At 44.2% G+C, this 14,527-nt stretch overlaps 1 protein-coding gene across 1 annotated transcript in view; it reads right to left on the minus strand.

Moving 5' to 3' along the window:
• Positions 1-464: 464 nt before the first annotated feature.
• Positions 465-14,527, minus strand: part of LOC137538674 (5-hydroxyisourate hydrolase-like) — a 58,385-nt gene continuing 44,322 nt past the window's right edge. The window contains exons 3-4 of the mRNA XM_068260960.1: positions 2,825-2,960; positions 465-816 (exon numbers count right to left, since the gene is read on the minus strand). Coding sequence (XP_068117061.1) covers positions 727-816; positions 2,825-2,960 — 226 coding nt within the window. The 3' untranslated portion in view covers positions 465-726. The remainder of the gene's footprint in view (positions 817-2,824; positions 2,961-14,527) is intronic.

A 14,527-nucleotide genomic window follows, 5' to 3' on the forward strand; every position in this document is an offset into this window, starting at 1 on the left:
TCTCTGTGTGTGTATGGTGAGATCTGCTGTCATCTATCCTGGATACTGAGACATCATACAGTCACTGACACTTCTCTCTGTGTGTGTATGGTGAGATCTGCTGTCATCTATCCTGGATACTGAGACATCATACAATCACTGACACTTAAGATAGCCATACATCTAGTAATGATGGTCAGATCGACCAAGACAAAGATCTCTCTCTGATAAAATCTGATCATAGAGAGATCTGTCGGCGGCCCATAAACGGCAGGCCGATTTCCAACCAATTTCAGCATGAAATCTCTCAGTAATCGGCCTCATGATACTGCCAACTGGCTGCTGTCCCCGCAAATGTCAATACTAAATAATAATAGTTAATTTTTAAAAGTGGTTAAATATTGATTATTACTACACATGAATGTAGCACCAATAGAACTGTGTTTTACATGAAAATTGCTAACTCAGACAAAGACCAGATCAGCTTAGCCTGGGGCAGATTGTCAGCTACCCAAAGTTCCAGTTTATTTTAAAAATAACTTTTCTTGTTTCTTTGTAAATAGCTGCAAAGAGTATACAACATTCAGGGCAATTACAGCTCTCCAAGCTGATCAGCTAGCAGAAACCAGCAGGACGCAATTATCCATGGAGGTAAACCTAGACGCCCGGTCAGAGCAATCTTCTGAGATCGTTTCATTTCTGCGCAAGCTCGGAAATCTCCAGAAGCATTCAGATTTTTGCAGTGCTCTAGCTCCCTCTGTAGGTGGAATAGGAGTATGGACTGAGCAGAAGCGGTACATGATATTTCTGCTTTGGGTCAGTAATGGCGAAAACAACCTAAAGAAAAGAACAGAATAAACAGTTTAAAAATAGCTTGAGCAGTGGTGCAGCAATAAGGGAAGCGAGCCCTGGAGGTCCCAGCAGAGAAGTAATGATCACATCTGCATTTTATAATAGTGTTTACTATTATCAAAGTGTTCCCCTCCGTCACACCGGTCCAGGTGACCAAAGCTGGTTTCATGTATAGTGCTGGGGCAGAGGAGTTTGGTTATGCACTGGGGCATGTGGGTCTCTAGCTATGCCATTTGTGGTCTACGCTATGCAAAACAGAAATGTGCCTTCTTAAAACAAGCGACTTGCGATTATTCAGGTTGGAGTGAGCACTGAGGTCTCCCACAATGCTTCACTGCATCGTCCCACATAGCATCCTCAGCTACTATTAATCCACAAACAAAAGATATGGGCAGGCACACAGCAAAGGATGATCTGCAGGGCTGAGGGGTGTGAACGCACTAGATTGATAGAACACTCCAACGTACTCAAAGGATACAGACCAGGGTGCTGAGCAATACAACAAGATACCAGAATTGCTTGGCACTATATGAAGTGTTTAATTGCCAAAAAACGGTAAAGCTGATTTCCAGTGTAAAAACATTTACATACAAATGATTGAAGGATGGAACTTATCATTGCTGTCGGTGAAGGGGTGTCTTGGTGGACAGCCTGACGACCGTTTCGCTTTAAGCAAGCTTTTCCTGAGGCTCTTATGTGCACCTTGCGCCCACTGTCCACCAAGACACCCCTTCACCGCCAGCAATGATAAGTACCATCCTTCAATCATTTGTATGTAAATGTTTTTACAATGGATGTCCGCTTTACTGTTTTTTGGCAATTAAACACTTCATAAAGTGCCAAGCAATTCTGGTATCTTGTTGTTTTGCTCAGCTACTATTAAACAGCACTCTATCACATACAAATCCCACCCTCACCTCTGTCTACTACTCCTACTTGCTGCTGAGGACATATCACCAAATCCAGGGCTCTCTACCAGTCCTCATTCTGCCACCTTCATTCCCACCTTCCTCACCTCTGCCTGGTTGCTCACTCACCAGAAACTACCCCTCCCCCTTTTCTTAGGGCTTTCGCTGGTTTATCCAAACAGCAACATTCTTCACTAATCTCTAAAGCCCACCTCACCACCTGTGCTCTGTTCCCTACTCCCTTATTCTTATCCCCAGCTCTCCTTTTCCTTCATCCCTGCTCTAACCACTATCTTCAACCACTCCATCTCAACTGGCATTTTCCCTTTCTCATTTAAACAAGTAATCATAACACCACTAATCAAAGAACCTTCTTTGGACCCTACAGCCCTCTCTAAGTAGTGTCCAGTCTCGTCTTTGCTTCCAAATTGCTGGAAGTACACATCTATCCAGAACTGTCTGACTTTCTGTCTACTAACTCTGTGTTAGACCCTCTCCAGTCTGGCTTCTCACCATTTCACTGAAACAGTCCTCACTAATGTTGCAAACGACCTCCTTGTTGCAAAATACAAAGGCCAATTTACTATACTAATACTCCTTGACCAGTCCTATGCCTTTGACTCTGTGGATCACTCTCTGCTTCTGACATGCATCACTGGGTGTCAAGGTTCTAGCACACTCTTGGATTAGCTCCTACCTGTCTGGACACTTTACTGTCTTCTATTCCAACACTTACTTCTCTCCATGCCTGCCACCTGTTTGTGTACCATAAGGCACTGTTCTAGGACCTCTTCTCTATCCTATGGCAATTAATATGCTCAGTGTCACCTCATTGGTGATGACAATCAAATCTATCTCATCTCCTGATGTCTCTACGCTAATATCTCGAGTCGCTGGTAACTGCTCACTGAGCGCACAGTTCAGCTGCCTGTGGAAAAGGGCCCTTAGAGCCTCTACATAGCAGAAGACTGCAGCTACCATGTCCAAAGCCTGAAATAAGCCAATCGCAGAGATAGGAAGCTTCCCAATCTGCTCACGAGATGATCAGTACAGGTGATGAATAGGATCAGGATGACGACATATACCTCTACGTATGGGAAGAAGGTCTCCAGCTGTAGTGTCTTCCAATAGTCGCCAGTATCAAAGCGCAGCTGGAAGGTCCCGGCAGTGAGAGGCTCTCCTCGTAAAATCCCCGGACACCGCCCATCCTCATTGGTGACACTAGACAAAACAAATCAGTGCATGCGTTACACTGTGTCCCCATGTCCTCCATGGTTGGTTGCATCTCAATGACCACCCCCTAAGGTCACACACCATACAATCTTGGTTGTACAGATTTACCAAATCTATGTAGTATAAGGGGCCGGGCCAACGGATTGAAAATACCTTGAATGATTGATTGAATAAGCTCTTAAGCCTCATCTACATGTGTAGATGAGGTGGCGATCCGGCGGCTCGATTAGCCGCCGGATCGCCTCTTCCGTGTCCCCGCCGCGTCACCGCTCGTGCGCCGGAATCAATACCTGCTCGATTCCCGCTTGTCGCCGCGCCGCTTATCTTCCGCTCGATTCCCTGCCATTGTCCCCTCGCGGGGAGCGAGCAGGGAATCGGCGGCGGGGAGATCCGTCCTGTCGTATCTTATCAATCGAGCCGCATCAGCAGATCGCGGCCGCATCTACGCGTGTAGATGCGGCTTTATACTACATGATAGTGGTAAGATTGAACAATCAAGATTGTATGGTGTGTGTTGAGCCTTAAAGAGACTCCGTAACAAAAATTGCATCCTGTTTTTTATCATCCTACAAGTTCCAAAAGCTATTCTAATGTGTTCTGGCTTACTGCAGCACTTTATACTATCACTGTCTCTGTAATAAATCAACTTATCTCTCTCTTGTCGGCCTGTGTCTGGAAGGCTGCCAAGTTCTTCAGTGTTGTGGTTCTGCTATGAACTCCCCCTTCCAGGCCCCTCTATGCACACTGCCTGTGTATTATTTAGATTAGGGCAGCTTCTCTCTTCTCTCTTATCTTTTACAAGCTGGATAAATCGTCCTCTGAGCTGGCTGGGCTTTCACATACTGAAGACAAGGGCAAAGCTGTTTGCAGGAAGAAAAGAGCAGCCTGAAACTTCAGTGCATGAGAACAGGGGAAATAAACACACAAATGATCTCTTGAGATTCAAAAGGAAGGCTGTATACAGCCTGATTGTGTATGGATGTATTGTCTATGTGTGGACATACTGTACATCAACCTACTTCCTGTTTTGGTGGCCATTTTGTTTGTTTACAAACAAACTTTTTAAAACTGTTTTTCACCACTTTTAATGCGGCGAGGAGTGGCGAAATTGTGACAGAGGGTAATAGGAGATGTCCCCTAACGTACTGGTATGTTTACTTTTGAGCGATTTTAACAATACAGATTCTCTTTAAGGTGACCATACACTGGTCGATTTGCCATCAGATTTGACCAACAGATAGATCCCTCTCTGATCGAATCTGATCAGAGAAGGATCGTATGGCTACCTTTACTGCAAACAGATTGTGAATAGATTTCAGCCTGAAACCGATCACAATCTGTGGAGCTGCCGCTCTACTGTTTAAACTTCCTGCCGGGACAGGAAGTTCTGTGTAGCTGGAGCCCAGCGCGGAGAAGAAGCAGCAGGGAATCGCGCCGGCCGGAACAGGTAGTGTATACCCCCTGTATTGCGTCGGTCGTCGAGCATTCGGACGTCGCTATCGACGCACTCCTGACCCGCCGGCGATCGAGAAAAATCTTCCGCACGGACGGATCGACGGGAACGATCGATTTCGGACGGAAATCGATCGTTCTGTCAGCGGTGTGCGCGGCGATTTCACAGCCGATTCGATCACTGTGATCGAATCGGCCGTATATCGGCGGCAAAATCATTAGGTGTATGGGCCCCTTAAGAGAGAGTCATTTAGATGCTAATGATTTCAGCCTGCATGTAAATATAATGCAATTTGTGTACAGTTTGAAATGGGGCCCATCCAACGCCACAGGAAGTGCATCTGATTGGCCAAAATTTCTCCAAGCTGCATTTAATTAGCAACCGATCTGCACGCAAACCAGAATTATTGGAATCTGACTGACTACCCGTACCTGCTGCATCATCATGACCCAGTGCATATGTATGACTCACTGCCATGGCCAGTTCTGGACTTTTTGCTGCCTGAAGCAAATTTGTGAGGATGCATTCCCCCCCAACCCTCTGATTTGGAATGATCGCACAGCACCTGACAATTTGCACAGATATGCACAGTGCATTACAGCCACAGTGCGCCCCCTCCAAAAAAAAAAAAAAAACCCTGACTCAGTATAGGTAGGTAGGTAGCCAGGTACAGGTGCCCCTAGTATAGGTAGCCAGGTGTAGGTGCCCTCAGTATAGGTAGCCAGGTATCGGTGTCCCCAGTATAGGTAGCCAGGTAAGGTATAAGTGCCCCCAGTATAAGTAGCTAGGTGTAGGTGCCCCCAGTATAGGTACCCAGGCACAGGTGCCCCCAATATTGGTAGCTAGGTGTAACTGCCCCCAGTATAGGTAACCAGGTATAGGTGCCCTCAGTGTAGGTAGTTAGGTGTCACTCTTCAGGGCCCCCAGCGTCCTCTCCATGGTTACAGTGCTTCACTCTGCCTGTGAGCGCTGATCATAGAGAGAGGACGCTGGGGCTGCTGCTGAAGAGTGATGTCAGTTCAGGAACGCAGCGTCCCCTCCCCGCTGCAGATTGAGGGAGCCGCCGCAACAGCTACCTATACTGAGGGCACCTATACCTGGTTTCCTTTACTGAGGCCACCTATACCTGATTTCCTATAGAGTGCATATGTGTGACCGCTGCCTCATCATGGCCCAGTGTGCATGTGTGACCTGCATCACCATGACCCGACATGCTGTATTAGTGTGACCCATAAGAGTGATGTGCTGTATTAGTGTGACCCAAGTGATGTGCTGTATTAGTGTGACCCATAAGAGTGATTGTGCTGTATTAGTGTGACCCATAAGAGTGATTGTGCTGTATTAGTGTGACCCATAAGACTGATGTGCTGTATTAGTGTGACCCATAAGAGTGATGTGCTGTATTAGTGTGACCCAAGTGATGTGCTGTATTAGTGTGACCCATAAGACTGATGTGCTGTATTAGTGTGACCCATAAGAGTGATGTGCTGTATTAGTGTGACCCAAGTGATGTGCTGTATTAGTGTGACCCATAAGAGTGATTGTGCTGTATTAGTGTGACCCATAAGAGTGATTGTGCTGTATTAGTGTGACCCATAAGACTGATGTGCTGTATTAGTGTGACCCATAAGAGTGATGTGCTGTATTAGTGTGACCCAAGTGATGTGCTGTATTAGTGTGACCCATAAGAGTGATGTGCTGTAGTAGTGTGACCCATAAGACTGATGTGCTGTATTAGTGTGACCCATAAGACTGATGTGCTGTATTAGTGTGACCCATAAGAGTGATGTGCTGTATTAGTGTGACCCATAAGACTGATGTGCTGTATTAGTGTGACCCATAAGAGTGATGTGCTGTATTAGTGTGACCCATAAGAGTGATGTGCTGTATTAGTGTGACCCATAAGACTGATGTGCTGTATTAGTGTGACCCATAAGAGTGATGTGCTGTATTAGTGTGACCCATAAGACTGATGTGCTGTAATAGTGTGACCCATAAGAGTGATGTGCTGTAGTAGTGTGACCCATAAGACTGATGTGCTGTATTAGTGTGACCCATAAGACTGATGTGCTGTATTAGTGTGACCCATAAGAATGATGTGCTGTATTAGTGTGACCCATAAGAGTGATGTGCTGTATTAGTGTGACCCATAAGAGTGATGTGCTGTATTAGTGTGACCCATAAGAATGATGTGCTGTATTAGTGTGACCCATAAGACTGATGTGCTGTAATAGTGTGACCCATAAGACTGAGGTGCTGTATTAGTGTGACCCATAAGACTGAGGTGCTGTATTAGTGTGACCCAAGTGATGTGCTGTATTAGTGTGACCCAAGTGATGTGCTGTATTAGTGTGACCCATAAGACTGATGTGCTGTAATAGTGTGACCCATAAGACTGATGTGCTGTAATAGTGTGACCCATAAGACTGATGTGCTGTAATAGTGTGACCCATAAGACTGATGTGCTGTAATAGTGTGACCCATAAGACTGAGGTGCTGTATTAGTGTGACCCAAGTGATGTGCTGTATTAGTGTGACCCAAGTGATGTGCTGTATTAGTGTGACCCAAGTGATGTGCTGTATTAGTGTGACCCATAAGACTGATGTGCTGTATTAGTGTGACCCATAAGACTGATGTGCTGTATTAGTGTGACCCAAGTGATGTGCTGTATTAGTGTGACCCATAAGACTGATGTGCTGTATTAGTGTGACCCATAAGACTGAGGTGCTGTATTAGTGTGACCCATAAGACTGATGTGCTGTATTAGTGTGACCCAAGTGATGTGCTGTATTAGTGTGACCCAAGTGATGTGCTGTATTAGTGTGACCCAAGTGATGTGCTGTATTAGTGTGACCCATAAGAGTGATGTGCTGTATTAGTGTGACCCATAAGACTGATGTGCTGTATTAGTGTGACCCATAAGAGTAATGTGCTGTATTAGTGTGACCCATAAGAGTGATTGTGCTGTATTAGTGTGACCCATAAGACTGATGTGCTGTATTAGTGTGACCCATAAGAGTGATGTGCTGTATTAGTGTGACCCATAAGACTGATGCGCTGTATTAGTGTGACCCATAAGAGTGATTGTGCTGTATTAGTGTGACCCATAAGACTGATGTGCTGTATTAGTGTGACCCATAAGAGTAATGTGCTGTATTAGTGTGACCCATAAGACTGAGGTGCTGTATTAGTGTGACCCAAGTGATGTGCTGTATTAGTGTGACCCAAGTGATGTGCTGTATTAGTGTGACCCATAAGACTGACGTACTGTATTAGTGTGACCCATAAGACTGAGGTGCTGTATTAGTGTGACCCATAAGACTGATGTGCTGTATTAGTGTGACCCATAAGACTGATGTGCTGTATTAGTGTGACCCAAGTGATGTGCTGTATTAGTGTGACCCATAAGAGTGATGTGCTGTATTAGTGTGACCCATAAGACTGACGTACTGTATTAGTGTGACCCATAAGACTGAGGTGCTGTATTAGTGTGACCCATAAGACTGAGGTGCTGTATTAGTGTGACCCATAAGACTGATGTGCTGTATTAGTGTGACCCATAAGACTGATGTGCTGTATTAGTGTGACCCATAAGACTGATGTGCTGTATTAGTGTGACCCATAAGACTGATGTGCTGTATTAGTGTGACCCATAAGACTGATGTGCTGTATTAGTGTGACCCATAAGACTGATGTGCTGTATTAGTGTGACCCATAAGACTGATGTGCTGTATTAGTGTGACCCATAAGACTGATGTGCTGTATTAGTGTGACCCATAAGACTGATGTGCTGTATTAGTGTGACCCATAAGACTGATGTGCTGTATTAGTGTGACCCATAAGACTGATGTGCTGTAATAGTGTGACCCATAAGACTGATGTGCTGTATTAGTGTGACCCAAGTGATGTGCTGTATTAGTGTGACCCATAAGAGTGATGTGCTGTATTAGTGTGACCCATAAGACTGATGTGCTGTATTAGTGTGACCCATAAGACTGATGTGCTGTATTAGTGTGACCCATAAGACTGATGTGCTGTAGTAGTGTGACCCATACGACTGATGTGCTGTATTAGTGTGACCCATAAGACTGATGTGCTGTATTAGTGTGACCCATAAGACTGATGTGCTGTATTAGTGTGACCCATAAGACTGATGTGCTGTATTAGTGTGACCCATAAGACTGATGTGCTGTATTAGTGTGACCCATAAGACTGATGTGCTGTATTAGTGTGACCCATAAGACTGATGTGCTGTAATAGTGTGACCCATAAGACTGATGTGCTGTATTAGTGTGACCCAAGTGATGTGCTGTATTAGTGTGACCCATAAGAGTGATGTGCTGTATTAGTGTGACCCATAAGACTGATGTGCTGTATTAGTGTGACCCATAAGACTGATGTGCTGTATTAGTGTGACCCATAAGACTGATGTGCTGTATTAGTGTGACCCATAAGACTGATGTGCTGTATTAGTGTGACCCATAAGACTGATGTGCTGTATTAGTGTGACCCATAAGAGTGATGTGCTGTAATAGTGTGACCCATAAGAGTGATGTGCTGTAATAGTGTGACCCATAAGACTGATGTGCTGTATTAGTGTGACCCAAGTGATGTGCTGTATTAGTGTGACCCATAAGACTGACGTACTGTATTAGTGTGACCCATAAGAGTGATGTGCTGTAATAGTGTGACCCATAAGACTGAGGTGCTGTATTAGTGTGACCCAAGTGATGTGCTGTATTAGTGTGACCCATAAGACTGACGTACTGTATTAGTGTGACCCATAAGACTGATGTGCTGTATTTGTGTGACCCATAAGAGTGATGTGCTGTATTAGTGTGACCCAAGTGATGTGCTGTATTAGTGTGACCCATAAGACTGATGTGCTGTAATAGTGTGACCCATAAGAGTGATGTGCTGTATTAGTGTGACCCATAAGACTGACGTACTGTATTAGTGTGACCCATAAGAGTGATGTGCTGTATTAGTGTGACCCATAAGAGTAATGTGCTGTATTAGTGTGACCCATAAGACTGATGCGCTGTATTAGTGTGACCCAAGTGATGTGCTGTATTAGTGTGACCCAAGTGATGTGCTGTATTAGTGTGACCCATAAGAGTGATGTGCTGTATTAGTGTGACCCAAGTGATGTGCTGTATTAGTGTGACCCATAAGACTGATGTGCTGTATTAGTGTGACCCATAAGACTGATGTGCTGTATTAGTGTGACCCATAAGAGTGATGTGCTGTATTAGTGTGACCCATAAGAGTGATGTGCTGTATTAGTGTGACCCATAAGAGTGATGTGCTGTATTAGTGTGACCCATAAGAGTGATGTGCTGTATTAGTGTGACCCATAAGAGTGATGTGCTGTATTAGTGTGACCCATAAGACTGATGTGCTGTATTAGTGTGACCCATAAGACTGATGTGCTGTATTAGTGTGACCCATAAGAGTGATGTGCTGTATTAGTGTGACCCAAGTGATGTGCTGTATTAGTGTGACCCAAGTGATGTGCTGTATTAGTGTGACCCATAAGACTGATGTGCTGTATTAGTGTGACCCATAAGACTGATGTGCTGTATTAGTGTGACCCATAAGACTGATGTGCTGTAGTAGTGTGACCCATAAGAGTGATGTGCTGTATTAGTGTGACCCATAAGACTGATGTGCTGTATTAGTGTGACCCATAAGACTGATGTGCTGTATTAGTGTGACCCATAAGAGTGATGTGCTGTATTAGTGTGACCCAAGTGATGTGCTGTATTAGTGTGACCCAAGTGATGTGCTGTATTAGTGTGACCCATAAGACTGATGTGCTGTATTAGTGTGACCCATAAGACTGATGTGCTGTATTAGTGTGACCCATAAGAGTGATGTGCTGTATTAGTGTGACCCATAAGAGTGATGTGCTGTATTAGTGTGACCCATAAGAGTGATGCGCTGTATTAGTGTGACCCATAAGAGTGATGTGCTGTAATAGTGTGACCCATAAGACTGATGTGCTGTATTAGTGTGACCCATAAGACTGATGTGCTGTATTAGTGTGACCCATAAGACTGATGTGCTGTATTAGTGTGACCCATAAGAGTGATGCGCTGTATTAGTGTGACCCATAAGAGTGATGCGCTGTATTAGTGTGACCCATAAGACTGATGTGCTGTATTAGTGTGACCCAGAAGACTGATGTGCTGTATTAGTGTGACCCAAGTGATGTGCTGTAGTAGTGTGACCCATAAGACTGATGTGCTGTATTAGTGTGACCCATAAGAATGATGTGCTGTATTAGTGTGACCCAAGTGATGTGCTGTATTAGTGTGACCCATAAGAGTGATGTGCTGTATTAGTGTGACCCATAAGACTGATGCGCTGTATTAGTGTGACCCATAAGACTGATGCGCTGTATTAGTGTGACCCATAAGAATGATGTGCTGTATTAGTGTGACCCAAGTGATGTGCTGTATTAGTGTGACCCATAAGACTGATGTGCTGTATTAGTGTGACCCATAAGACTGATGTGCTGTATTAGTGTGACCCATAAGACTGATGTGCTGTATTAGTGTGACCCATAAGAATGATGTGCTGTATTAGTGTGACCCATAAGACTGATGTGCTGTATTAGTGTGACCCATAAGACTGATGTGCTGTATTAGTGTGACCCATAAGACTGATGTGCTGTATTAGTGTGACCCATAAGACTGATGTGCTGTAATAGTGTGACCCATAAGACTGATGTGCTGTATTAGTGTGACCCAAGTGATGTGCTGTATTAGTGTGACCCATAAGAGTGATGTGCTGTATTAGTGTGACCCATAAGACTGATGCGCTGTAATAGTGTGACCCATAAGACTGAGGTGCTGTATTAGTGTGACCCAAGTGATGTGCTGTATTAGTGTGACCCATAAGACTGACGTACTGTATTAGTGTGACCCATAAGACTGATGTGCTGTATTTGTGTGACCCATAAGAGTGATGTGCTGTATTAGTGTGACCCAAGTGATGTGCTGTATTAGTGTGACCCATAAGACTGATGTGCTGTAATAGTGTGACCCATAAGAGTGATGTGCTGTATTAGTGTGACCCATAAGACTGACGTACTGTATTAGTGTGACCCATAAGAGTGATGTGCTGTATTAGTGTGACCCATAAGAGTAATGTGCTGTATTAGTGTGACCCATAAGACTGATGCGCTGTATTAGTGTGACCCAAGTGATGTGCTGTATTAGTGTGACCCAAGTGATGTGCTGTATTAGTGTGACCCATAAGAGTGATGTGCTGTATTAGTGTGACCCAAGTGATGTGCTGTATTAGTGTGACCCATAAGACTGATGTGCTGTATTAGTGTGACCCATAAGACTGATGTGCTGTATTAGTGTGACCCATAAGAGTGATGTGCTGTATTAGTGTGACCCATAAGAGTGATGTGCTGTATTAGTGTGACCCATAAGAGTGATGTGCTGTATTAGTGTGACCCATAAGAGTGATGTGCTGTATTAGTGTGACCCATAAGAGTGATGTGCTGTATTAGTGTGACCCATAAGACTGATGTGCTGTATTAGTGTGACCCATAAGACTGATGTGCTGTATTAGTGTGACCCATAAGACTGATGTGCTGTATTAGTGTGACCCATAAGAGTGATGTGCTGTATTAGTGTGACCCAAGTGATGTGCTGTATTAGTGTGACCCAAGTGATGTGCTGTATTAGTGTGACCCATAAGACTGATGTGCTGTATTAGTGTGACCCATAAGACTGATGTGCTGTATTAGTGTGACCCATAAGACTGATGTGCTGTAGTAGTGTGACCCATAAGAGTGATGTGCTGTATTAGTGTGACCCATAAGACTGATGTGCTGTATTAGTGTGACCCATAAGACTGATGTGCTGTATTAGTGTGACCCATAAGAGTGATGTGCTGTATTAGTGTGACCCAAGTGATGTGCTGTATTAGTGTGACCCAAGTGATGTGCTGTATTAGTGTGACCCATAAGACTGATGTGCTGTATTAGTGTGACCCATAAGACTGATGTGCTGTATTAGTGTGACCCATAAGAGTGATGTGCTGTATTAGTGTGACCCATAAGAGTGATGTGCTGTATTAGTGTGACCCATAAGAGTGATGCGCTGTATTAGTGTGACCCATAAGAGTGATGTGCTGTAATAGTGTGACCCATAAGACTGATGTGCTGTATTAGTGTGACCCATAAGACTGATGTGCTGTATTAGTGTGACCCATAAGACTGATGTGCTGTATTAGTGTGACCCATAAGAGTGATGCGCTGTATTAGTGTGACCCATAAGAGTGATGCGCTGTATTAGTGTGACCCATAAGACTGATGTGCTGTATTAGTGTGACCCAGAAGACTGATGTGCTGTATTAGTGTGACCCAAGTGATGTGCTGTAGTAGTGTGACCCATAAGACTGATGTGCTGTATTAGTGTGACCCATAAGAATGATGTGCTGTATTAGTGTGACCCAAGTGATGTGCTGTATTAGTGTGACCCATAAGAGTGATGTGCTGTATTAGTGTGACCCATAAGACTGATGCGCTGTATTAGTGTGACCCATAAGACTGATGCGCTGTATTAGTGTGACCCATAAGAATGATGTGCTGTATTAGTGTGACCCAAGTGATGTGCTGTATTAGTGTGACCCATAAGACTGATGTGCTGTATTAGTGTGACCCATAAGACTGATGTGCTGTATTAGTGTGACCCATAAGACTGATGTGCTGTATTAGTGTGACCCATAAGAATGATGTGCTGTATTAGTGTGACCCATAAGACTGATGTGCTGTATTAGTGTGACCCATAAGACTGATGTGCTGTATTAGTGTGACCCATAAGACTGATGTGCTGTATTAGTGTGACCCATAAGACTGATGTGCTGTAATAGTGTGACCCATAAGACTGATGTGCTGTATTAGTGTGACCCAAGTGATGTGCTGTATTAGTGTGACCCATAAGAGTGATGTGCTGTATTAGTGTGACCCATAAGACTGATGTGCTGTATTAGTGTGACCCATAAGACTGATGTGCTGTATTAGTGTGACCCATAAGACTGATGTGCTGTAGTAGTGTGACCCATACGACTGATGTGCTGTATTAGTGTGACCCATAAGACTGATGTGCTGTATTAGTGTGACCCATAAGACTGATGTGCTGTATTAGTGTGACCCATAAGACTGATGTGCTGTATTAGTGTGACCCATAAGACTGATGTGCTGTATTAGTGTGACCCATAAGACTGATGTGCTGTATTAGTGTGACCCATAAGACTGATGTGCTGTAATAGTGTGACCCATAAGACTGATGTGCTGTATTAGTGTGACCCAAGTGATGTGCTGTATTAGTGTGACCCATAAGAGTGATGTGCTGTTTTAGTGTGACCCATAAGACTGATGTGCTGTATTAGTGTGACCCATAAGACTGATGTGCTGTATTAGTGTGACCCATAAGACTGATGTGCTGTATTAGTGTGACCCATAAGACTGATGTGCTGTAGTAGTGTGACCCATAAGACTGATGTGCTGTATTAGTGTGACCCATAAGACTGATGTGCTGTATTAGTGTGACCCATAAGACTGATGTGCTGTATTAGTGTGACCCATAAGAGTGATGTGCTGTAATAGTGTGACCCATAAGAGTGATGTGCTGTAATAGTGTGACCCATAAGACTGATGTGCTGTATTAGTGTGACCCAAGTGATGTGCTGTATTAGTGTGACCCATAAGACTGACGTACTGTATTAGTGTGACCCATAAGAGTGATGTGCTGTAATAGTGTGACCCATAAGACTGAGGTGCTGTATTAGTGTGACCCAAGTGATGTGCTGTATTAGTGTGACCCATAAGACTGACGTACTGTATTAGTGTGACCCATAAGACTGATGTGCTGTATTTGTGTGACCCATAAGAGTGATGTGCTGTATTAGTGTGACCCAAGTGATGTGCTGTATTAGTGTGACCCATAAGACTGATGTGCTGTAATAGTGTGACCCATAAGAGTGATGTGCTGTATTAGTGTGACCCATAAGACTGACGTACTGTATTAGTGTGACCCATAAGAGTGATGTGCTGTATTAGTGTGACCCATAAGAGTA

The sequence above is a fragment of the Hyperolius riggenbachi genome, chromosome 11 (genome assembly GCF_040937935.1).
Source record: "Hyperolius riggenbachi isolate aHypRig1 chromosome 11, aHypRig1.pri, whole genome shotgun sequence".
Lineage (NCBI taxonomy): Eukaryota > Metazoa > Chordata > Amphibia > Anura > Hyperoliidae > Hyperolius > Hyperolius riggenbachi.